The sequence below is a fragment of the Erpetoichthys calabaricus genome, chromosome 4, assembly GCF_900747795.2.
Source record: "Erpetoichthys calabaricus chromosome 4, fErpCal1.3, whole genome shotgun sequence".
Taxonomy (NCBI): Eukaryota; Metazoa; Chordata; class Cladistia; order Polypteriformes; family Polypteridae; genus Erpetoichthys; species Erpetoichthys calabaricus.
In genome coordinates, this window is record NC_041397.2 from 33,813,863 (window position 1) to 33,841,152 (window position 27,290).

At 37.6% G+C, this 27,290-nt stretch overlaps 1 protein-coding gene across 9 annotated transcripts in view; it reads right to left on the minus strand.

Moving 5' to 3' along the window:
• LOC114649938 (protein furry homolog) overlaps positions 1–27,290 on the minus strand; it is a 471,909-nt gene that overhangs the window by 163,860 nt on the left and 280,759 nt on the right. For all 9 annotated transcript variants that reach the window (XM_051927180.1, XM_051927178.1, XM_051927177.1 and 6 more), the window contains 11 exons: positions 21,077–21,130; positions 19,343–19,482; positions 16,009–16,099; positions 12,424–12,503; positions 12,258–12,338; positions 11,807–11,975; positions 10,848–10,940; positions 10,469–10,567; positions 7,817–7,918; positions 3,676–3,779; positions 2,849–2,957 (listed from right to left, as the gene is read on the minus strand). In XM_051927180.1, the coding sequence (XP_051783140.1) occupies positions 2,849–2,957; positions 3,676–3,779; positions 7,817–7,918; positions 10,469–10,567; positions 10,848–10,940; positions 11,807–11,975; positions 12,258–12,338; positions 12,424–12,503; positions 16,009–16,099; positions 19,343–19,482; positions 21,077–21,130 (1,122 nt within the window). The remainder of the gene's footprint in view (positions 1–2,848; positions 2,958–3,675; positions 3,780–7,816; positions 7,919–10,468; positions 10,568–10,847; positions 10,941–11,806; positions 11,976–12,257; positions 12,339–12,423; positions 12,504–16,008; positions 16,100–19,342; positions 19,483–21,076; positions 21,131–27,290) is intronic.

Consider the following 27,290-nt stretch of genomic DNA (forward strand, 5'->3'; position numbering starts at 1 on the left):
CTTTGAATTGATAAAAAAGCAGGTGAACATGTGCTGATTTTTTTCATTTACAATACAGCATATAAGGAAACTTCATAGCTTGTAGACTTCATCAGCTGTTTTCAGTAAAAAAAAATATGTGATTGTTTATTTTTTTTTAGCAATGGCATACTGTTCTTGATTCATCTGTAACATTATTGTTGAAAAGAAGTGTGTCAAATAACAACGATCATTATTTTCAAGTTTGTATAAAAACAGTTTAAATACCTTGATGGGGTAGCAAAGCTGTGTCAACTGTAAACAGTCTGATGTGAATATCACGCTGACTAAAAATAAGAATGCAAACTCACTCCACAGAAACGAAAACATCTGATGAGTGCAGCAAGTGACCTTGGCAATGTAAAACCTCGATTTTAGAAGTAAAAAAAGGGCTGGCAAATATTTCATTATGTGTTAACGAAATGGATCTGTTGGAAAAAAAATGTAACACTGCTTCCCCAGCTGTCCAGCAGGCAGGGCACAAATGTGTATGAAAAATGTACAATCATTGTCTCTATAGAGCAAAAGCTACGAAACCAATTTCATAGTGTTAATACTGTGAATAGTTAAGTCATTTGTGTGCGTCACTCCATAATTGATCGATTCCTGTTTAGGAGTTGCCAAAATGAGTAAATCCTTGGAATACCTGAAGTTAAAATTTCAATCCAGTCATAATAATTCTTTCCCACTATATACCGTCACAGTTTGTGACACAACCATGAGGAAAAAGAGGACTCAAAGTATGCTGTTTTCTTTTTTCAGAATGGGACCACAAGCATTTAAAGATTGTCCTTTCCAACGAGGAAACCAAAAGACAGCAGAAGGAAATCCTGGAAACAAAGAACCACATGTCATGTCCTCCTTCGGGACAGGCATAACTGAATACCTCCAAAAGGGGAGTCCAGTTTACTTTTGGGAGCTACAAAGGAAGGACATCTGCCTACAACAGTCCAAATAATAAAAAGAGAACCATACTTTAACTGTGGTTACTTTTGACGTGCATTTTACTAAAGAACTGAACTGTTTATTCTTAAGAATTAAACAGAGCCCAACTGTTTTAAAGGATTTTCCCATAGGATCAATAAAGAGTATCTGATCTAATCTAATTAATGGTATGATGCGGCTCCACAAGCTCTCATTTGCCTTGCATACTGTCTGCCTTGGAATTCTCACTTCTTATTTCAGATCTTTCTAGAGACATGCTGGGGGCAGCACACACAGGCCAATGGATTTTAGTAACATTGAAATGGTACTCCATTCCAGGCACTTCACCAGAATAAAATCTGCCAAGCTTCTGTACATAGAGAATAATTTCATTCATCACTAAATCTCAATAAGGAAAAGACCATACAAACCAAAATAAATGTATTGAAGTAGAGAAGGAGTACCAAAGAAAAAGTAAAGGGGAAGAATACAGAACCACCACTGGGGTGGTATCTCAGGTGTGGAAGACCAAACAGAAAAGGGAAAGCCACACTGACTGCTAAATATGAGTTAACTCGTAGAAGGCTGTCTATAGACAGTCAACACCTATCTCATAAACTGTCCTCGGAGATGTAACAGCAAATACGAGCATAGTCATGGCTGCCACATGTAAACAGAGAATAGCACTGGTCTGAAATAAGAATGGAAAACATGTGTGGTGTCACTCCAAACACAAGGGAACACTTTATTTTCACTTAGTTGTTTCTTATACTCCTTATTTTGGATAACATTTATTTTTCACTAAAATGCTTTTCATATTTAGAACCACAACAATCTGAATAGCTCTCAAAGATTAGTATCACACCACTATGAAGTTCAAAAGGAAACTGCGACATTCGATTGCAACAAAGTTATTGTGCAGCTGCTGTGCACAAAGCTGTTATCTTGCAGCTGGCGGACACAAGGAATGTTCTGCTCCATTCGCCAAGTAGGAGGTAACTTAAAGAGATTTTTTTTGGGAGAAAATAAAATTTTATTATGAACTTTACTCACTAACAAAATGCATTAAATTAGTACATTAAAGTAACACCCAGATTTTACATTGCTGTCTGGAATAAATTGACCTATTTTCACTGTGGCAGTCAACATGTTAAATGTAGCTGGAGGGTTCCAGAAGGCACTGTGAGGCCTGATTTTGTTTTAGAAGCACAATGGGCAGGCACACATTTCTTCTGAAGGAAGATCCAAGACCTGATGATTCAAGGTAAAGCACAATGACAACATAGACCTTCTGGTCTCACATAATACTGGTCGATCTCACAGGGTGACTAACATCACTTCTGATTTTGAACAGATTACCTCCTCTATCTACCCTATTAACCTATTTTCTACTTCTCTTCTACCCTTGCACCTCTCCTGGACCTTTTTACTTGAGCTCTTTATAATGTTAAAGAACTCTTTTCTTCCATGTATCTACTGCTGTGATCCTCCACCATATCTCAAAATCCCTTATATTTTAAAAGGTGATTAAAAAAAAAAGTTTGCTATATGAATTCTTTCCCTGTGTTCAATAATGTGGTTTTCAGTTGATGTGGCTTTCCGTGTCTACAATATCTGATTCAGTGATATAAACTTATAATTCACCCACAAGGTACAGGTGCTCAATTGTGCAAAAGGACACTTTCTACAAGATAAATGAATTCAGTGACTGAGATCAATTCCTGGATCACAACATACGTTCCATAAAAATGAATCTATCATTATATCATTATACTCCCAAGTATAAATGTAGAACATAATATCTATGAACACGTGAATATAAAAACAAATTTATGCATAACTACTTTAACTAGTCAAACTCCATGACACAAAGAGAATAGGTTAATTGAACGTTTTTACAACATACCTGTGCAATAAACTGGATTATTTTTACAAAGATATTAAGAGGCATATCTCTAGGCACAACACTGCGAGATCCTTTTGGAAAAAGCGTAGTAATGATAGTAGTGAGACGGCTAAAAAGAGAGAAGAAAAGGCATCATTAAGAATGGCCAGGAACACCTAAACCCATGGTTAGGGTATTGCTACATCAGCACAACTTCATCAAAACTCAGTCCAATTTTTTATGTATTAAGAAGCAACATTAGAATGAATCATGATTAAAGGTGTAAAAGAGTTTATTACAATGTAAATGTTAATGACAAAGTATTTATTTCATTTTATGTACATGCAGTGCAGAGGTGCAGTGGTTAGCTCTGCTGCCTCATGGATCCAGCAGTCTGGATATATGAATAGTGTTTGCCTCACTGGACTTTGCATATTCTGAGTTTTTATTTGCCCACCATGAATGTGGGTATAGGCGTAGGTATGTGAGCGAGCACTGCAAGAGACTGGCATGCCATCTTGGACTTCAAGAAAAGAATTAGGAAAAAGTATATGAGGAGAGTACAAGAGGTGTTGGTGTCATAGTCACCACTCATCAAGATAATGGGCGCCACTGTATGTACTTCTAAAAATATCTGTACATTATGAAAAACAATTTAACATTAATGAGGTGCTAAAATTCTCAAGGGAAAAAACAATTGTGACATTTTCAATTTTTAAGTACGACTTCTATGAGAATATACAAAGACCGTTAGCGTCAGACCTTAGAACATTTTGGTCACATCTAAAACCTTTCCATGGAGGCTATAAGTCATACTGAGCCATTAAGTCCAGAATCAGGCTGATTACCTCTGGGTCGCTGTGTTGCTTTCACATTTGATTCTGATCATATATACCCACAGAAGTCTGTATAATGATTCCAGTGCAACGCGGGCCATCTTAGGGTCCTTGATCTAGGATGAGAAAATATGGTGATGGGAGTATTATAGCCTCACAAAACACAAAAATGCATTAAACAATACAATCCATCATATTCGTTCAATCCTTCATTCATGTATTGATTTTCTGTTACCAGTTCTTCAACTGATGGCCACCAAGGTAACCAATGTCCTCCAGAGCAAATAGGACTTCCTGTTACCAACAAAAATCGACAGCTTCTAATGGATTGATTCCCAATATTGCTTACATTAAGAAAAAATATGGCACTAATTCTTTCTGATGATCAGGCTTCAATCGACTTGTTTTTTATAATAATAAATAAAACATGAACAGTAAAAGTATGTAATTTACTGAAAACACAATGCATCAGAAGTTATGATTATATAGTTTATAGTATGGATTATAATGACTTCTGGGATAGAAACAGCAACAGCAGCGGCCCAAACCTTCTGACACTAAGACAGTCTTGTAGAAAGCAACTTATGTATGAAAAGCTTCTAAGAAATTAATATTTATCAAGCAACTCTGCAGAAAACAGTATCTTGTGTAAATAATTAACACAATCTTGTCTTTATCAGTAGTGACTTTGTTAATTTGTTGTCTTTATAAGATCACAGTAGCATGTTTCCAGAGTCTTATTTTTATGAGAGCTGTTATCCTCTTTAATAAAATCCATTTGTGCATCCAGGTGTCCGTGTGTGTGTGTCTTCTGGTGAAGTGCGCATGCGTGGGGCACGGTGCGATGCGCGATATTACTGCCAGAGAAAGTTAGAGGCGTTTTACGGAAATACAAACCAGTATTACTGCGAGAGGAAATTAAAGGTACACAATACAGTGACGCATATTACAGCCACATACAAGGCAGTATTACTGTCACAGGAGATTAAAAGCATATTACTGACGCACACGCCTGTATTACCGCCAGAGAAAATTAAAGGTATATTACGGACGTACAAGCCAGCGGACGTACAAGACAGAATTACTGTCACAGAAAATTAAAGACGCACAATACACGGTGGCAGCCCACGAAGAACGGTCAGCTCAGCAAGTAATTATCAACAAAAGAAAGGCTGAAAGAAAGAAAAATACGACCAACAAAAAGAATGAGGTCAAAGTCCCTTGCCATTTAATATAGACTGTTCCTACTAATGTTTATGCACTACTGTTCTAGCGCCCGTTATTGTAATGGGCTAAATGACTAGTTATAGATAAGAGCTTAAGAATACTTAGATTGTTAATCAATGGTTTATACTTAAACTTAAATCTGACCCGTTTTCCCTGCTGCCTATACACTATAAACAGTATGACTTAATATACTGGAGAAATAATGTAGGAACTAAATATAAGTGCGCCACCCATTATAATTGCATGGAGGGACTCCCAAGACTACTCATGGGCTACTTGACCTTGCCAATAAACACAATGGGCCAAAAGGTTCAATTCCAACGTTTTGTGCTGCCATCTAGCAGCGTAAAGGAATTAGCCAGGTCACTTTACACAGCACCTTTGCATCCCCTTTCTGCATAATATGGGGCTTCTTGTAACATAACTCAACTGAGGTCAGATAGTGGGTACCACCCTTCCTTAACATGGCATACACCAATAGGAAGAGTAACCACTGGTAGCATCAGGAATCAGAGTCTTCTATTGGAAGAATTATGCTACAAAAATTACACTTTTGTTAATTTTAGTCTTATGATAGTGACTTATGTATACAGCCATTCTGTGTGTAATTTCTTGTTTTGTGCCACAATGTTGTTTATACAAATGATTTCAAGGCTTGTCACATGACTTGTGAACTGTGATGTCACTGTTCTGCACCTATAAAAGATAACACCACACATAACCTGGTTACCATGGGCTGGGTAGCAGTAATGTTTAAATGAGAATGGAATCAGGTGACAGACTGCAGTTTTATTAACCTACAAAGGTTGATACTGCTAAGACAATACTCCAATAAACAAACTCAAAGACATTAAACCAAAATCATAATTCAAAGAATATAACTGTTCTGTCTCAGGAAGAAAATGTAAGAATTTTTATAAAAGTGAGCAGTCAAGGTCAAAAGAGAAGCCAAAGTCATAGCCAAATTATCACACCAAACTGTCATCGGCAATGACAGAAAAATGTTGAAAACTAAAGAGGCTTGAATTGTAAAGGAATACACCAACAGTGTTATTATTCAATACTCTGATGACTGAAGACAGCCAGAGCTGACCTTTGTATGATCATGCCCATGATGTCATGTGTCGCACACTCCCTGGTGATTGAGGGTAATTTGCCATAGCGATGGCCAATGCGAACTCACCAAAATGGCGTCACGGGAAGACATTACAAATTTACAATTTCAAAAACACAAGCTAGACAGAAAATCACTTCACAATAAGATTCCTTGGGTAAAAAAAAAAAAAAAGAAAAAGAAAAACACAGAATAAATGCATAGATTGTGAAAATCCTTCCAGTTATCATCACAAAAAATAAATTACAATCTTATGTAATCATAACAGTAATGGAGGAATTGAAAACGAAAATAATTTCAAGTAACCAGAGTCAAATAAAAAAATGAAAGTCTTAGTCAATTAAATGACAACAATCACTAATGAGAATACCAGTCCTTTCTATTGTATGCTGTATTCACAAACTTGGACAAACCAAAAAGTGTATGACACTGACCTTTACATAATTGACTTGAGGATGGGCCACACACGTGTAAATAAAAAAAATATATTAACCCACTGTTCTCCTTGGCCTCCCAAACCCCCAAAATGACGCCATGCTTATTTTTAAAGGCCAGGGAACAATTGCAAATAATAATATACAAATCAGATCATGACAGGAAGATACTGTATTATGTGGACTTAAGACAACTCTTTTCTTTGTTTTTGTGTACTGGAATGTAATGACCAACTTAAAATGCAGCCACACACTGTGCTGATCCTTTGTATGGTCACAGATGATGTCTTTGTGCCACTTCCTATTTTGTCTTTCAATTCCACACAGGTGGCCCATATTTACAGTATATGGGTCGATTACTTTTTTAGAGGTTTCCCTTCCTTGACCTTCCTCTTTCTCCCTAAGGTTTCTTGTTATACCTTTCTGGAATTACCTAATAATACTAATAGTTCGCTATAACAAAGTCTACATATATTCATCATCAATTCCACCTCCAGAAAAGGTAAAGATGAGTTTGGAGATTTCTTATTTACTCCTTTAAAATGGCCCCTTGAAACTAAAAGTACTATTTGTTTATTTACTTTAAAAATGTTGACACAAAGGTCACAGATCCAAAGAAGAGATCAAAAAGAATATGTAGGACACGGAAGCAGCATCCATTAAGAACCTGATAGTGATCTTTGTAGATGTTTGTAATGCTTTTTAAATATGTTCTAAGCATTAAATGAACTTGTCTGACCACATTCCTGAAAATGACAAAGAAGCCACTTTCACTTTGCATTACTTAACAGCACATTTAATCACAGATAAAAAAAACTCTGTATTACCATACTTCCTTAAAAACAGCAATAGCTTCTTTCATGATGTATAATCTTAACTTTTTCCCTACTACATTTAATAGCATGCTGCACATTATTACTATCCTAAATAATATACTATCCTCATTGAAACATTTTTCTTGGTCAGGGTTATGTGATATTACGGTTATTTTCATATGTATAAATGTATACTACACTGCATAAAAGAAATTGCACAGTGGTGCAGCAGTTAGCACATACAACTTACATCCTCAGGAGATGGAAGTCTTCTGCATGGACTTTTACCCAAACACCCTGGTTTTCCTGCCACATCTCACAGATATTTCCTGAAGGAGTGAGTATATGTGTGTGCCCATGTGTGTGTGTGTGTGTGTGTGTGTTTGCATGTCTCCTGAAATTGAATAGCCACTCATTTGGGGTCGGCTCCTGCATGATGCTTTTTGAATAAACTGTAGCTGATCAGAGGAGAGGAAGTGGGCAGATGAATTACAGATTATAAAATCAATCTTTTACAGTAGAAGCATTCCTTAGTACTTCTTCCCACCACGTTTATCACTTACTTTCAGATTGGATAGGCAGTTATTTAAAAAGATATGCCATCTACTAAGGAAGAACTGTTTCTGGCTGACACAGAGAAGGCAGGTGACCAAAGGATATAGAGCCTATAATACAAAAAAGCAAAGGTTAAAATTTACAGTTCAGTTAATCAAAAAAAAATAAAAAAAATAAAAAAATGACATGCTGTGGAATGATTTGCAAGAGTTTTCAGAGTTATTAAAAGACTAAGTTCATATCAGTGGCCACAGCTACTCCAGTAGTAATGCAATTGACCAAATCATAAAGCACTTATAGCAAAGGACACAAAGGCCCTGTCAAAACATTTAGTTATTAAATAATAACACTGGACTGTCTATAGAGGTGATGAGACTCGATGGTTCCAGAGTGTCTAATACCACTCTCATCACTGGCTTCCAACAATTTTAATATGATTTGAAAATAAAAATGATAAAACACGAGTATAACAATGAACATAAACTTTAACTAATATGTATATACTCTGGCCTGTAGGGGGCACAATACAGCCCAAACTCCAGACATAACTTCACTCTCACAAGTCCCAGTTCAAATAAATATTATTATTTGACCATATACTTTACATGGGCTTCTTCTTCTTCTGCAGTGCAGTTCTTTCCTTTTTCTTTTCGTTCTTTTCCTTCCTTCAAACCTCCCCATGTGAATGTCGCCCTACTCTGCTCCCAATACTGACTAACCTGGGGAGTTCTGCTTCAACCCAAACCCGGAAGAACGTCCGGTATAACATCATTGCCACCAAGAAGTACTTGTGAGTCAAGCAGAATTTGCCTAGGACAGAGAAGCCTCCTCTCAGCAGCCCCCTCGGTGGCACCCGAAGACTCCAACTAGGCTGCCATTGCGGTAGTACAAACTAGACTCCCACAAGAGGAATGCTGCCACCCCATGTACTAGGGGATCACACTGGCCTTCCTCTGTGCTTCCACTATGGCAGCTTACCTAACCAGGTAAAAAAACACTGCCCATACTGGCTGGGATGCCCATCCAACCATCCGCTGGGTAAGAGACTATTATATAACTCTGGATAGGATGCCAGTCCATTCAAGTCCTTTACATTGTAATTTTTTTTCAGACCATATGGTATCTGTTGCATAGCTACAGAAAACCTTTGTTTTTTCAAACTCATTTTTCAGTACTTACTAAAATGAGCTTACATAGAGCGCTGTAATGGCCAGCAGCCATATCACATCCACTTCCAAAGAGGTCATCCTACTGAAGCTAAGCATGTTTGGGCCGGGAAGTACTTCGATGGGAGATCATCTAGGAAAAAACTGTGGTTGCTGCTGGAAAAGGTGCTGGTGAGGCCAGCAGGGTAAGCTTTGACTATAGTCTGAATGTGGACCCCAATGTCCCAGTGTGGTGATGGTGACACGACACTCTTTTAAATGGCGAAACGCTTTGGATGACACGTAAAACCGAGGTCCTGACTCTCTGTGGTCATAAAAGATCCTTGGACATCCTTTGTAAAGAGTAGGGTGTATCTCGATGTCCAGGCTAAATTGCCCACAATGGCCTGGTCATTCTTGCCCTCTAATCATCACCTGTTCCTAACTGGCTATTTCTCCCACCCCTTCACCACCTAATAGCTAAAGTGTGGTGAGCATACTGACGCAAAAATGGCATCATGTCATCCTGGAGGATGTTATACATTAGTGGCTCCTCACTCACTATGAAAAGTGCTTTTAGTTGTGAGAAAAGTGCTATATAAATGTAAGGAATAATAATAATAATTATTATTATTATTATAATAGAATATCTTCCAAATGTATTTAGACGTGACTAGTTTAACTCAGTTACAAATCATACACTGAAATTTAGTTTTCTGTGATATTTTTACCTTAAACTCAGAATTATTATTTTTTTAATCTAATGTTGCTTTACTTTAGAAAACAAAAACTTTTAGAAGAAAAACAGAGGTGTTGGTGTCATAGGCTAAGCTACGGACCAGACATTCTGAGACACCTACATCTGCGAGTGGGAGTACTAGAAGGATGGCCCCAGTAGAGTCCCTTCCAAACACTAAACAGGGAGTCTTGAAGTTAGAAGGATTGGTGCTGACAAAGGCTGACATGAAGGAAGGAAGAGGTGTCAGAAAAAGCAGAGGAAGTGCAAGGGACTAGCAGGGAGAACAATTGAGATAGGCAAGTGGATCAGCCACCCTACCAAAGAGAAAGGGTGACCAGTTGTTTAGTTAATCCCAGAAAGTCGGGTAGGTTTACTGTTCTCCCCATCTTTTGTTAATGTTTCTAGTAACTGCTTTCTTCTGTTTCCTTTGTTATAACAAACACCTTCCTGTTAGATAATTTGGCCTCCTTGGCGTCATTTGGGTCTGGGGCCTGCTCAAAAGCAGTTCAGAATAAATACAATGCTTTCTATTCTTTTACTGAAACACACTTTTTATTAAATAGCCTGTATTTTAAATACTGATTAATGTTTGAACTGGTTAAGTTTAGTTGATTCAATTATTACGTTTCATTTTGTATTGCACTTTGCAAAAATTACAATGCTGTATTTAAAGAAATTGTATATAATGTATTTCTGTAGTAATCACAATCACAGTGAAAAGATGCAAATGAAGCTAAAGGAAAACGTAAAAGATTATTTTCAAGAAGACCCCTCACCAGTGAATGCTTCTTTCGTGATGACAGCTCCAATGTGTTATCATAAAGACTTTCAACAAAATTTCTAAGACAAGGAACATTCACTTCATTTTTAACTGCCTGGAACAGAATGAGATAAAAAGACAGGTAAGCGCCTTTATAACTTGCAGGACTTTATTTAATTAATTAGGTCTATAGGAATATAGTTGCTGAAATCAATTGGCAGTGCTACCATATCTAACTAATTAATCTCAATATCTCATCAAGCCACATTTTACTTCGGTGACAGTGCATCTGATTAATTTCTTGTCATCATGTTAAACACTTCACCCCGACTACATGAAGGATCAAAATATAGCAATTGTGGCTTTCATTACTTTTTTTTTTTTTTAATACTTACAGCTGCCACTGGTACCAGAATTTCCACAAACAGTCCGGCTAGTGCATGTTTGATATCCTTATCTTTAACTTCCAAGAAATACTGTGCACATTCCTGTAGAAATAAAAACAAGAGTACATTAAGAAAGTCGATGTGTAGAAGTGAATATTTTTCTTTTTATTTAAAAGACAGCACTCGCCAACAAATTAAAGTTGGTTTCAGGCTACAAGTAAAAACCCAACTTGAAATATGAGAAAGATGCTAAGGTTAGCTATCTAGGAGTTTTTATCACATAGTCAGAAGCACTTGTATGTAAAGATACTGTAAAATCTCTTGTAATAATCTATATTTCCCTGTTGGGACAAATGAATGTACAAACTCCACTCAGACTACAAATGACAACAGGATTGAAACCCAGGACTCTGCAAGACTGCTAACTACCGTGCCATGCATAAAAAGCAAAAGCTTTATTCCTGATATCTTTTTAATGACTGGTATATCTTGTTAATAAACCCAGTTTATATTGATTTGTATCATATTCACTCTATATTGAAAAATAGATATACAACATTCGATATTATACTGTAAATCACAAAATAAAACATTTTATAAACATAATAATGGTAATAGTTTCATGAATTTTAAATAACAGACTTCTTCCTTTTCTGCTTCATGTTATGCTAATAAGAAGATGGCCCAGACCTTATTAACAATAACATATTTACTTGACCTTGTGAAGAACACTTACCATCTACAGTCAATACAATTGATTTTGTATCATGGATACAGATTTGAAATCTATGCTTCACGATAACGCATTATTCATATTTGACACAATTTTGGATGAGGAAGAGATTCCACTTTACTATCATCAATTTAACCAAATGCAGAGCGACTAGATAAATATTCAGGAGCAAAGAGGTAACCACATGGAAAGCACATCAATTACCCAGAAACAGTGGACCCAATGGGAACATTACCTGCATAAACTGAAATGAAGCTTCAAAGTCCTCCACAGGGTACATCTTAATGCGGAAGAATTTGACACCCATAATGAGGCTAATACTGCTTTGTACAACATAAGGACTTTGCTCTTTTTGCCGAAGCTCTTTTAACTCAGCCATGAATTTCTTCTTCACAGCTGGAAATCTGCAAAAAAAAGGCAAGAATTTCCAGTTATTTAATGATAATAGGTTACATTTTAAGGTTAAATAAAGTCAATGGAGTAATATTAAATCAGAGTTTAAGATTAAATATGCAAGGAGTGACATGAACTAACTTCAATTACATTAATGGTAACCATTTTTATTCTTCCTACCCTGAACTGTATGACAGCACAAAAAATGTAGTGCAAAGGAAGGCTTTAATTGATTATAATTGACTGTAAAGTAATCATATTATTAATCCATTACCCAGTAATGCTGGACTTACTTGGACTGTGATAAGACACCCACTACCTCTGCATATAAATCTGCTACAATGTGCATGTTTCCAGTGTTGGGCCCAAGATACCTAGAGGGACAAGAGTAAATGCCATTTATTCAGTGCAAAAGTTCAACTAGGCAAGCAATAAGAAATTAGTAACAAAGAGTATTACCCTTCCTTATATTTAAAGTGCTTAAATGCCAAGATAATAACTTCATGGATCAAACTGTCTGGTACAGGATGGTGGGGAATCTGTCATCAATAAAGAAAAGACACATAACAGTGTTAATTTTATTTTTTTCAAGGGAGGTATCAATATGCTTGTGTTAAGTGTCAATGCACAGTTGTTTGATTACTGCTTTGATCTTTAGCCAACTCTCTTCTCGCTCTATATTAATGACTGCACCTCTAAGGACCCCTGTGTCACACTCTTCAAATATGCAGATGACACAACCATCATTCTACTCATCAGGAATGGTGATGAGCCTGCATACAGTCGAGAGGTTGAACTTAGCCCTTTGGTGTGGTTAGAACAATTTGGAGCTGAACACACTTCAAACTGTGGGGATTACAATGGACGTTAGAAGCCCCCACCCCCTGATATTACCTCCAATCTCCATACTTATTAATGTGCCAGTTGTGGAAGCCTTCAAGTTTCTGGGACCCAAACTCTAACAAGACCAATATAGATTACATTATAAAAAGGGCACGGCAGCAGTAGTGCTTCCTGGGATGGCTGAAGCTGTCCAGTCTATGTTCTCAGCTCATTCAATTAAATATGACAAGAACAGGACACAATGAACAGTCAGCTCTACTGAAAAGATCATTGGCATCAGTCTTCCCACTTTATAGGACCTGTACAATTTTAGAGTCAAGAAATGTGCAGAAATATCATTACCAACACCTCATATCCAGGCCACAATGTTTTCAAACTTTCTATCTGCAAAGTATTACAGATTAAATTACAAAAGAAAGAGCATACAGTATATAAAAAAAATTTTCATTGCAAATGCCACCAGGCTTAAAATGGCTAATGTGTCTGCCCCTGCCCAGGCTAAAACCTAATATTTAGAAATACAGGGTGAGTCAACATTTGAACGGCAGAAACAATTTATTCACAAAACATACTTCATATGTGCAAGATGATTTACAGGAATGTCTCATCCTGTTCGCCATCATATTCAACAAATGTACCAAATGTGGCACATAAATTATCCAAAAAAATTGTATATAAGTATATACATAGCAGTACCATTAGTTTACCATTAAGACTAAACACATTAGACACTGAGTAGGAAGGTAAAATGTCCAATTGTGCTACTGTCACCATCTTCAGTTGCTCCTTTTGGGGACAGTTGCTTTCAACAGCTTAGAGATTATATTATGGTATTACAAATAGAAGACTAAGTCTTACGAATAAAGGAGATGGTAACTACAGTATTTAGACAATTTTAGAAAGAAGACCGGGGTGAGTGTTTGTGCCAGCAAGAACAGAGAAAACTTCTTTCTTCTTCTTCCTTTTCATCTTTTCCCACTTCTGTGTGGGGTCGATGTGACTGATCAACCTTCTCCATGTAGCCTGGTCCTGCATCTCCTTGCCAGTCAAGCCCTTTTCCCTCAGATCTTCTTTTACTTTATCCACCCACCTCTGCTTTGGTCTCCCTCTCTTTCTCTTCCCCTGTACTTCCATTCCCATCACTCTTTTGTCCACATATTCATTGTCTCTCCCATCATATGTCCATACCATTTCAACCTCCTTTCCTGTACTTTCTTAGATATCTCTCCCACTTTTGTTGTATCTTTGATTGTCTCATTTCATATTCTGTCCTTTTTTGTAAAGAAAATGTCACCAGTTTTATAAGCATTTAATAAATATCCATATAATACAACTTAAATCCCTGCCCACAAATAAGCTTTTGTTAGGACCGGGTTAGGCTTAGTCGATAAAGGAATAATCTCTCATTACATTGCAAATGGCTTTTGTAAAGGGGTACATTCATAAATTACGGAAGACGGAAATAAAATTTGGCTGCTAGATTTTCAAAGTGCAGACATCGCTATGTCATACATCTGTAACACACACTAACTTCTTTTTATTTGGCAGTCAATTCACTGCAAACAGGTTCCAATATTTTTCTTCAAACACAATATCACCTTCCAAGCTGTCAAAAGATGAGGATCAACTGATAAACTCCATGTTGGAACTGCAAACCCTTGGAACTTAATGAATACATTTTGTTCTAAAATTTTTGGCATTCATAAAATCACTGCATATTTTCTAAGCTAAACAGGATGTGTGGCCTACTGGCTAGATGGTTAGACTTTAATAAAACTAGAAGGCTGCTGGGCCAGTCCTGTCCTCCTGACCAAACTACTTAGTCTGCCTTGGCTCCAAACTGCATAAGGTACATGGGCATGGTCACCAGGGCTCTGAAGGGGAAAAGTGTCTTGTGGGAGCATTGACTCTGGAAAGGCAGAATACAAAATAAAAACACTGATAACACAGTGGTTTAAGTACTGCAAGAATGCAACTATTACTTGCATACTGAATATAAGCAGCTTGACAAACAATAGGCGACCATTCAGTCCATGAAGCCAGTTAGTTTAGCTAATAGCTAGGCTGTCCCAATATCTCATCCAGATATTTATTAAAGTTGTCAAGGATTTTGTTTCATGTCTTGGTGGTTTGTTACAGAGTCCCATAACTCTTTCTATAAAGAAGGGCTCTCTGGCCTCAGTTATAAATGCACTTCCCCTTAATTTCTACTAATGTTTCTCAAGAACATAATTCACCATTAAGCCAAAAGAAAGTTGCTTGATGTACCTTATCGATGCCTTTGAGGATTTTAAATACCTGAATCAGGTCTCCACGCAGTGTCTTCTGCTCGAGACCAAACAGGTTTAATTCTCCGATTCTGTCAGAGTAGGCCATGTCCTTAAGTCCTGGGATGCACAGCTTCAAGTGCTGCTATGTCTTTCTTGTACGGTGGAGACCAGAACTGTACACAGTACTCCAGATGTGGTCTCACTAGTGTCTCATATATTTCAGTGTGACAAGACCTTAACAAAGGTTTCTTTTGGAGTTAGTAACATCAAGAATCAGTAAAGTGGTTATTCGCCTCTGTACAGAGAAGCATATTCAGAGCCTTTGACAGGCTGGTAAAATTACTTGTAAATATGAAGGATTTACAGGTCTTATACTCAAGTATGATATGTCAGAAGAAATATGTCTCACTTAAGCCACCTCTGACCATTCCAAAGTGAAATTATTTTAGTAGGCCATATTACAGAGATGAAAAAACATTTTACTGATGTTTTATGAAAATTATTAAGAGCAAAAGAAGCCATTGTTAAGATCTTGTTTCATAACAGTGAGTACCAGTTGCGTCTTTGCAGTACCTTATAACAATAGGTCTTTGATTTTCTATCTGTAAGGTCTCACTGACCAATATGTGTAGAACACGTTAGTTACACTGTGTAAAAAAACCCCCACTAAATTTCAATGTCTTGATTGTTGTTTAACTTAACTGGAATAAATGGTGATAATACATACCTACCGTGAGTTTACATCTCATGGCATATTTGTAATCAGAACTTTATGTGAGTTTGTAGTTAAGCCTTAAAGCTTTAGGGACACTCCAGCCACAGGAATCCTAACCTCCGTTCAAGTGCTGTCTCACCACAGAGAGACAGCTGTCAACCCTCCCAGCATGTCTAAGCTGCATCAGTTCTAAATGTGCAGACAATTCCAACGTACCTGTTTTAATATCTCTATTAGAACTAGAGAGAAAATGAAATCAATAGCCAGGTCTCTCCTTTCGAGTAGGTAATCTTTCTGTTGTTCATCACTGAAATGAGAACACCAGATTTAAAATTAGAAAATTACAGTGTAGGAGAACAAAAGTGGAACATATAAAAGTCAATGCTAATGTCAGCAATACAGTAAATGCATTACAAAAGAAGTAAAAGATGAAATATCATCATCTTATCATTAAATACGCACACAAGTGACAGCAGTAGCAGCTACAATGACTACCATTACCTCTTTCTTTGCTTGACTGTAGAGCTCTTTTAATAGCAAAAGGAAGAATGTAATTTGTGGTGACTTTACTGGCCACCCAAGTCCTTCATCATCATTGGGATGAGTACAAAAAGAGAAAGCAATGAAAAGACAATGCAAAGTGGATCACCTGTTTATTATTTACAGGTAACTTACATCCAATGTGGCTTGCTTATGTGAGCTTCACATTTGAAAAGATTTCTTTTGCATAACTACCAAGATTTGTGAAAAGGCAGAAGTACTAGGTAGGACATTAAAAATCAGCATGCAAATCGTGGGGAAAACAATGATCCAACTTTTGTGATCTGTCTGTTTTAACAACCACTGGGTCGATTTATGGTTCACAATGTCAGGGACAACCTCTACGGTAAGGACAGAAGGGTTCCTATGTTTTGGTGCATTGCTCAAATAATTAGTAGTACGCCACTTTTTGTCTGATTGCTGAATTTCACAATAGCACACACAATTGCTCTACAAATCTCTTGTGTGTCAACTTGAAGTAGCCTTTAAGAACATGCAGTCCCATGATCAAAATATGCTGTTCCAATGAATATGACTTGTTGTCTCTCCAGCAAGTACACAAATTATCAGGACAAACAAAATGCTGTCTTCACCTAACAATATTTACATGCTGCTAAAGGTCTCTCCAACTGTAACTGTGAATGTGAAACATTTTTTACAAACTCTTGATTTCTATTTTGGTAAAATAACAAACAGCATGAAGAAGATCGCCTTAAAAATAACATTCTCAAACCTGCTCAATCCATTTTAGGGCTGCAGAGGCTGGAAGGCAGTAGCCAATCCTGGGTTGGGCACCACTATATCAAAGGGTCTATTCATGAACACATCAACAGAGAGTAAATTTAGAACTGCCCATTAACCTAATAAACACCTTTTTGGGATGTGTGAGAGAAACTGAAATACCTAAAGAAAAAAACAAATCGGAGGCAATGAGCAAACTCTATGCAAATGGTGTCCAGGCATGAGGTTTGAATGCTGAACATTGAACTCATAAGGAAGCAGACCTGTCCTCTGTGTAACCAGGCCTCCTTATAAGTTTAAGCAATCATCATCATCATCATCGTTCTGCTTTTCCTGTTGAGGTAGAAATATTCTGAACCACCCTCATCTTTGAGAACAGCGCAGTGGCAGAGATTTTTAGGCATTTTAATTGACTCTGCCATTACGGTTGCCTACATATTGTAACAAACTGCCGAAGTGGGGTAAACAGTAATGAACATGGTGTTTTAGGCTTATTATAATAAAGCCAATGACCAGTTTATTCGGGGGAAAAAAAACAAGAACTTGGGCTATTTACACTGTTTCTATTTTCCATAATAACAACAGAAGTTTCTAGACCTCAAAATATGCCACAAATATCTTTTTAAACCGCTTCAGTTTCCCAGTCCTGGAGCACAGCAGTTCTGTCCCTTCGAATGGCTCTGACATTCTGGCCTGGGGCCACAGCATCAGCCCACACAGAAAGACCCACAGGGTTTCTCCCCTGGCTTATACTCTACTTTAATTGCTTTTTTCTGACTTTTTTGTCCATTTTTCAATATTATTCATTGATTTAAATTGTTAATGTTAATTTTGTTCTCTCCATTTATTATACTGTATATTTGATGTTAATTTCATTCTATGTATGTGTTATTTAGTTTGTTTGTGTATAATTATGTTCTACTATGATCCTTGTATCTTGTGGGTGGATTCCCAAGAGGTGGGACCAACCTAACCTCACTGCTAAGAAACTGCCACAGCCGTTAAAGGCAGCTTGGGAAAGCGAGTTCCTGGCAGTTCATTGAATGCGCTTTGGAGGAGTTGCGGGTCTGTTCTGCCAGTACAGACATTCTGTAGTCTTTCGTTTGGTATTTGATTTCCAGATTTGTGTATTTTGTCCTTTCACTATGGACTGTTGTTGAAGCAAATCCCTTTTCCCTCCTATTATGCTTTTTTAAGCATTTTGTTATATTTTGTGATTTTGTTATTAAATCCTCCTTTTATATGGATTTTTTGTTGCCCATATCGCTACAAGCCAGGGGTTAATGGCTATCCCCTCTCTTGTGGGACATGTTGACATATTTTGGGAGGTTCCTTATATTTTATACTATCCATCCATCAATTTTCCAACCTGCTGAATCCGAACACAGGGTCACGGGGGTCTGCTGGAGCCAATCCCAGCCAACACAGGGCACAAGGCAGGAACCAATCCTGGGCAGGGTGCCAACCCACCGCAGGACACACACAAACACACCCATACTAATGAAGAGAAAACCCTTTAAAGCCTGTGTAGAACGAAAGCAGCCAGAAGTATCAGGGTTCAGGATGCCTTGGAGTGTTGCCTAATCTTGGCATGCTGGTAAAGATTCCAGCCAGCTTTATGGTTCAGTTTTTGAGGCCGCAAAACTTTTTGCCATAATTGCACGTCTGTATCACAACACTCACTACCACTTCACTAGTAAAGGAGCACATCTTATGAAAGCCTGCTTAAACACAGTTCCTTACCCTATCTGACCAGCTCCTGGAGTTTGCTGTCCCTCCAAATCTTTTAGCTACAGAAATCTGCTTACTGACATACCCCAAGCAGCACTGCATCAAGTGCTGCACCAAATCTTAAGATGTTGACTGTCTTGTTATATAAGTAGTGCAGTGCAGCTTTATTGAGACATTACAATATTAACATAATTATAAAGGATATCTTTATAAAGGCACATAAGTTTCTGGTACTTAATAAGCTGGATAAGCTACTCCTTACATAACACGTTTATTTTTCATAGATTTTTAATTAATGGCCATGATACTACCAGACACAGTCTATCCCAGGCTGACTTTCTGAAAGGGATCACTTACAATGAATAAAAAAAGATTTTCGGGAATGGATATGTTTCCTATAAATGGCTCTACAGTAATGGACTGCTTTGTGTAAATTGATTTCCCAAAAAAAGCATTAACAAAATGTCTGGACGGTTACTTTAAAACTGTTTACAGTACTGGTGTCAGAATGTTCCCAAAATGATATTGAACAGCTCACTTTTTCGTCTTGGTGTTGGCTCTTGGTCGATATTCATGGGATTCATCTTCAATTCCATTTTGTCGCTTGTACCAGTCAAATAAGGTGCGGAGAATTGAAGGCAAACAATATTCTGCCAGTGAGCTCATGGAGCTAATTAGCTGATAGACAAAAAAAAAAAGAAAAAAAATGAACTAGTAATATATTCTATACAAGTATATACACATACATTTACATTTATTAATACATTAATTTATAGTGAAGAATGTTCCATTTCAATCGTGTGGATTTTGCACGTTCTTGCATATTTGTGTGGGTTTGTCTTTTCCCCTTAAAGACGTGTGACAAGTCTAAATTTTCCCTGTGTGTGAGTGGGCCCTCCGATGAGTTGGTTGCCACTTTGCTGTCTGTCCGCAGATTTGATCTGGGTAACACAGTAATAAAATAGATGAGTGTTTTACATTTCCATGCAGGCAGATGTTCACAAACAATACAAAGCATGAAAACGACTACAACCTGAATTCCAATTTGATATTGAAATCAGAGATGTCAGGACCCTTTATTAAAATGGTAAATAAGACGTCCATCTCAGTTTCAGATGCGCTTTACTCTGATTAAAACATTCAGAAACTGAACTAATAATTTTCATTTTCTTTATATTGTAAAGGTATATCAAGATTAATTGATATTCCTGTGTGATATTTATATTATTTTTATGTTCAGACATATGTGTACTATTTTGGCTTCAGGAGTCACAGACCAGTAATTAAATAAAATGAATCCCAATCACTAAATAGCCTCTTTAGAAATTCAAAAAGTGTTCACAATTGGCACTTTTCAGTTGCTGCACTGAGGAAGGGTGGGATAAATAAGTCTAAGTCTCTGGACAGGAAGGGAGGAAAGTTTGGCCAACTTGCGGTTTACGCAGTTATTCCCTCATTTTCTACTGGCGGCAACAGGGAGGAGATGAATATTGGCTCTGTGGAGCTGCTGAAAACTGGCAGACAGATGTACAAACATGCTCTTGTTGTAGTGAATGATTGCGTTCTCTTGTAAAGAAGGAGTCCTATATGCCCAAAACATATCAGCACTCTGTAAGCACACATCTGCTTGTTGTGACCTTGCGTCTTCAGTGTGAATGAGGCATTTATATGACTATCATCACTATTTTTTTTTTAATTGCTGAACAATAATGAACAGATATTGCTTTTACCTACAGCACCAGCAGAACCATAAACCTCTGTAATTATACTGGAGAAATATCAAGTGCATTAAAATGTGCAGAAGTGGTTTGAAGTGGAGCATCAACTTTATTTTTTTTAATAAACTCAAAAAAACTCCTTTCAGCTATAAAGGTTCTCCTGTAAAAATGGCATCACCGATTTTACAGGCAGGGTGAAAGGCTCATTATTTATTTATTTATTTTTTTTTACAGTCTTCTGAAATCTTGCTGAAGGTAGAGGAAAGGTGAGAAGACCATCTAAAAATAATTCAGGCTAGAAAGAATGAGGAACAGCTTCGACTGGCAGTCATTCGCCACTTCAATGAGGGAAGGTAATTACACAGTTACTAAGAATTGCAAGAATGACAGGCAGGTAATGTGTGCAGCATGATAAGCATTAATGGTTTAGTTTTTGGAGAACAGGAATGTGTGAGGCAAGTCAGATTGTTTCCCTTGTTTACAGCATGCTGGAGTATCTTGTAGATAGCAAAATATTAAAATTTTCAAATAACAAAAATTCATAAGCCACCTACTTGATCAAACTGAGGATCTTCCCCTCTCTGGAGAGATTTTGACAAAGGCTTTTCCTATTTGAAAGAAAAATCAGATACATGAATTAATTTTTAATAATTTAAAGATTAAGAAATGTGTAAAAAATTAACAAATGGGATTAAAAACAGACTGCAAGCCACAAGGTGAAGTAGAAAATGGCTCTGAGCCATTTATAAGGGAAGATTTTTAAAAAGTAATGTTTAATTCAGTGCAGTTAACATTCAATTTGATTTTATTGGATATGATGCCTTTTCATGGTGCCTACGGCCTTAAAGTGTAAACCGGGTGATGAAAGAATTGAGGACGTTCTGCTTGGACAAAGCTACAGGGGCTGATACTATCAGTCCAAGGGTGCTGAATTTGTATGCAGGGCAGCTGCTGTATATGGAGGTCTCCATATATTCAACCTGAATTTTAGTGGTGTGGATAACATCCAGAAGGCGACAGGCAGAAGCTTTAAATAACCATTGACTGGTGGCTTTGAAATCACCCATTATTAAGACTCTAGAAAGTCCAGTCTGGGCTCACTTCAGGCCTCTGGCCAGCTCAGCACTGGGCACCCTGCACTTGGCATATCAGCATCACTTTGCAGTAGAAGACACTGTCCTCATCCTGCTGAACACAGCCTACCATTCACCTGGATACAGCAGGCCTGACTCAAAAGATCATATTTTACAATTTTAGAGTACATTAAACACCACACAGCCTGTGTTGTCTGAGGAGAAGCTATGGGTGATGCAGATAAATGCATCTGTAGCGTTCTGCATTATGGACTACTTGTGTGGTAGAACACAATTTCAATAGTTTAATGTACTCATTAAGTTTATTCTTATTTATCTATTTACTTATCAATTGATTGGTTGATTGGTTGCATTATCTGTCCTATATGTCTGTATGTTTTTGTTTTTTTTTAATTTCCCTATGTTATTAATAAAGTTTATCTAATCTAACCTACATGCAGGACTCAGTATCAGACGTGGCATAATGCAGCAAGAAGGTCTTGTAAGGGAGAGGACTGAGTCCCATTGTGCTCATCCCATACACCTCAATACCGAGCAATACCGAGGTACAACACTTAATCATGTAAGCCAAGTGTGCGGCTGCAAAGATACTTGTTCCAGGTAATTTATGTTGTCGGCCATTACACTGTATAATGGGAACCCTTACAGCTGGGGTAGTGTTGATGCCTCAGTAAGAAAGTCACTAGTACTTTATAATAACATGCACTTTTGTCTCACACATTTCTTGTGCTATAAAATTATGGCTTTTACTTTGAAACCTATCTACCTCTTTCAGTGTCCTTCAAATCTATCTAACTTCCCTATATTGTATCTTTCTTATTGGTCTATCTATCTACAGTGCCTATAAAAAGTAGTCATGTCCATGGAGGTTTTCATATTTTATTATAATACAACATTGAATCACAGTGGACTTCTCTGACACTGATAAAGAGAAAATGGCTCTTTAATGACAAACTGAAACAATATCTCTGCAGAATGGTCTAAAATAATTACAAATAAAACAAATATATATATTTGATCACATAAGTATCCCCCCCCCCCCCCTTCAGGTCAGTATTTAGTAGAGGCATCTTTGGCAGCCAAGACAGCCTTGAGTCAGTGTGCACAGGTTTCTCTTCATCAGCTTTGTACATCTGGACACAGCCATTTTCTCCATTCTGCTTTGCTAAACTGCTCAAGCTCAGTCAGGTTACATGGGGAATGTGAGTGAGTAGCCTATATCAAGTTCATCCAGAAACCCTCTCCCACAGCACAGGCTTCTTGCAGACCACATCAGACATGCAGACCTCACAAGCCTTTAAGGGCCTGCTGCAGGGAAGCATCCCTGTGGCATGATGCTGCCACCATCATGTTTCACACTGGGGATGGTACAATATATGCAGTGTTTGGCCTATGCCAAACATTGTGTTTAGTGTGATGGGCAAAAAGATTAAGTTTGGTTCCACTAGACTACAGAACCATCTTCCAGTTTACTTCAGTCAACTACAATCAATTGATTGACTCCAAACAGGGGATCTCCATTGAACTAATTCTGTAATTTCTGAAACCAGCTGGCTGCACCAACGATGCTTTAGGCTTGTCATATTAAAGGGGGTGAATACTTAAATGATCAATTGTATTGTGTTCCATATTTGTAACTAATTTAGACCACTTCACAGAGCTTTGTCCACTTTGATATCTAAATTACTTTTTCTGATGTGAATGCTTTATATAGAAACTTATCTATATATCTATCTATTATATAGTGCCTTTCTATCTATCTATCTGTATTCAAAACTACCTCCTAAAAAATAGTACAATTAAGATGAACCTATTTTATCTGTTGGAATGAATAATAAATTACAGAGTACATACTTAACATGCAAATAAAAACTTCAGCAATGTCACTGATCAATGGATAGGGCACCATATGGGTTTGGGGAAGCCGGCTCGGTCTCAGTCTGTTAAGGATGATGGTGCAGACATGGACTGCAGATGCAGCTGACAATGAGATTTTAAGAAATGCCATTTCAGTTTGCGGAGATAAACACAACAAGAAAATAAGAAGTATGTTTCATACTTTCTATTGATTGAGATGTTTAAATTTATATCACCATTTGTTTCAAAATGTTTAGAGCTGATGCTGCTTCTGTAAGAATAATGATCACTGGCTGCTTTCACTAATAAAGAGTATTTACAGCGCCAATAAAAAGTGCACACATAAATTTAAGGAATAAAAGGGGCCTGGTTGGTCATTTGGTGTTCTGATATGTTCAAAGCTGCCTACTCCAACTCACAGTCATGAGGGTCAGAGCCTGTCCTACTATAACTGTGTCAAAGAGGTACTAATCCTTGAAGGGTCAGGAATCTGCCAGAGTACAATCCCAAAAACACCTACACTTACTTGTATGTTGATAAATGAAGGTCACTGCACGCTACTGAGAGGAAGACACAGACAAAGGGAGAACATGCAAACACCTGAAGACAATGGCTGGTATTCAAACTCCGGGGGTTGGGGGGTCAGGAGCTGTATGACAGCAATGCCAACCAATACACCTCCATCCTATCTAATGGCTTACATCAAATCAAAGAAAACAAACGTGAGATGGTTCAGTAGGGTGCATACTTCGGATTGCTCTCTGGCACGCACCATCAATTTTCCACTGGAATAGTTATCATTTTCAGGGTAGTGTTTCCTTTGAAGTTAACAAAAGAGTCCACTGTGTTAGCCTGATAACATAAGTGGTACACAAAAAATGTTAAATACCCTTATGTGAACAGTCTTTAAATATTCCACCCTATTATTATGCAATAACTTATTCAAGTACAATATTTACTGAATTTGGTAAAAATTTTATTTTCAGACTTACTGAAGTCATCCAAATCTAGATCTCTGACTCAAAAGTGACCTTTTTTTGAAACTAGGGTAGCGCCCACAGAACTCTAATTGTCTTTTTATTATCCATCCATCTAAACACTTCCTGAACCTCCTTAACTTAAATTTAAGAAAGCTGGAGTCTATCCTGGCAGCACTGCTAAGACCAGTCCCTGACAGCGTGCCAGTAAAGTAGTAGCACTATCATTCAAAAATGCTAAACTCTACCAGGAACTACATACAGCAAAAAGAAACTACTCTCCATTGAAACAAAGCTTGTAAACAAGGAAAAGATGAACGATAAATGGTAAGCTTACAACAACAACAACATTTATTTATATAGCACATTTTCATACAAATAATGCAGCTCAAAGTGCTTTACATCATGAAGAAAGAGAAAAAAGACAAAATAAATAAGAATTAAAATAAGGGAACACTAATTAACATAGAATAAAAGTAAGGTCCGATGGCCAGGGAGGACAGAAAAAACAAAAAAACTCTAGACGGCTGAAGAAAAAAATGAAATCTGCAGGGGTTCCAGGCCACGAGAACACCCAGCCCCCTCTAGGCATTCTAACTAACATAAATGATCAGTCCTCAGCTTAGGCCTATTTGGACAAAAGCGAGCAGGTTTTTACAGAGATTCTCACTGAGTCGCTGAAGGTTATAAAAAAATACTTATTTTTGCAAAAGCTTAATAATATACATAAAATTAAAAAATATATTTACATTGTCTAATATTGCTTATACTATATGATATATGTATTTGTCATGTTTATGCAGGTAAGACTTTAGTGTTTAGAAAAAGTGTATTGCCCTGCCTGTGGGGGAGTGAATTTAAAAAAAATTACACCAACACCAATTTATTATGTGTCAGTTTGTCAGACTTGATTTTTGTCATTGCGCCTATACTGGGAGGGAGCCTTACTTCAGGGTCAAAACCGGTCCTAGATGGGATGCAGATTCTTGTTCATATTCTGTAGGAGCCTCCATTCAACTAACCTACATGTTTTTAGGATGTGGGAAAAAATCCAAACAAACTCCACATGTCAGGCACCAGGCCAAGAAGTGATCCCAGTTCCGTAATTTTGTCAAGCAGTAGTTCTAACTATTATGCCATCATGACAATGTAAATAAATGGTGACTTTCTTCTTTTTTGGGGCATCAAGATGGGAATTGCTCTGGATGGACTGTCAGTCTGTTACAGGTATGGCTCGACTTCAGCCAGGCTAACAACCTCCAGGCTACAGAGGCTCCAAAATGAATCAAGACATATAAAGAAAATGGGTTTTTTTGGCTTGTCAAGGAAACAGTCCAGTCCACTTTAACCCCTTTCACTTTTTACCACTTTCGCTGACATCCCGGAGTTTGCACAGCATCTGCGGCATGCTGGAGAGCTGAATATTTGGAAAGCATGTGAAGAAAAAAGCTATTTCCTGGGGACAATCAATGTATTATCTATCTATCTATCTATCTAGCACATAATGCCTTTCTTACTATCTAACTTGTCTCATGTTAGAGAAAAGCCAAGCAAAATGACACCTTTTATTGGCTAACTAGAAAGATTACAATATGCAAGCTTTCGAGGCAACTCAGGCCCCTTCTTCAGGCAACATCTTGCCTGAAGAAGGGGCCTGAGTTGCCTCGAAAGCTTGCATATTGTAATCTTTCTAGTTAGCCAATAAAAGGTGTCATTTTGCTTGGCTTTTCTCTACATTCATAATGGCTAACACGGTACAACACCCTAGTTGTCTCATGTTATAAGTTTTAATAGTGACAGTTCTTCAGCAATGGCCAGTTGCAGTGCTACAGATTCTATTTATACTGATAATGGAGTATACTGTACAAAGGTAACAGTTTTGCATACATGGTAAACTGTGATGCCATTTCTGAATGTGAGTGGCATAACAAGAATATTGCACAGCTTTCAAAGCTTCTTTTCACTGATCTCCTCGGTGCAGCGCAGACATATCATATACTGTATAGATAATTCTTACAGAATTGCAGTCTGTTATTAAGTGACGGAATGTTAGCTATAATTGTGACGGAGCTAAACAGACGTCCACAGCAGCACACCCAGCACTGTACACTGAAACTAAATTCCAGAGTGTTTGTGTGATTTGATGTTAGTTACGTTGAACTGCTAGCTTTATTTACACTTATTGTATACAATAGTTCAACTGTCTTATGCTGAAAGGAACTGATTAATAAAAAATGTATTTAAAATGCTTTATGAACAACAGACATTTCATCTTGCCATTACTGGCTGTACGTTTTTTGCTGCCCTAGACAAAAGTGAAAACATTGTGGCCAAACCACAGAGACTGGAAGACAATCACTAAAGGTCATTGTAGATCAAGGGAGGGGCATCCTCTTTGGGCTTCGTACAGGTGCTGAATCAAAAAGCAGCAGGACTGCTCTTGGACATATGTATGAGTCGAATAGGGATGCAAGATCACGTAGCGCAGATGGGTTCCCCTTTGAGATTCACCTGAGTCGAAAATCTCAGATACATTTGTCAGGGACCAAAGATCACCGGAAGTCACCCAGTAGTGCCTACGTCTATTAAAGCTAGCAAAATGCTGCCCCTCAAAAACTTTGACGCCATAGGCGTCCGCCTAATTCGCCCATACGGTAGGGTCAGCCCTGCAACTTACTGTTATGAAACTTGGGCAATTCCTAAGCAAAAGTCCCAAAACCTTCCAAAAATGCCCACTAGAGGGGGTGTATAGTAGGGAAACCCTCAAAACCCAGCTAGTAACTAGGGTAAACTCAGGATCTATATAAAATAAAAAGTTTTATTTTCCAAAAATGCCCTGG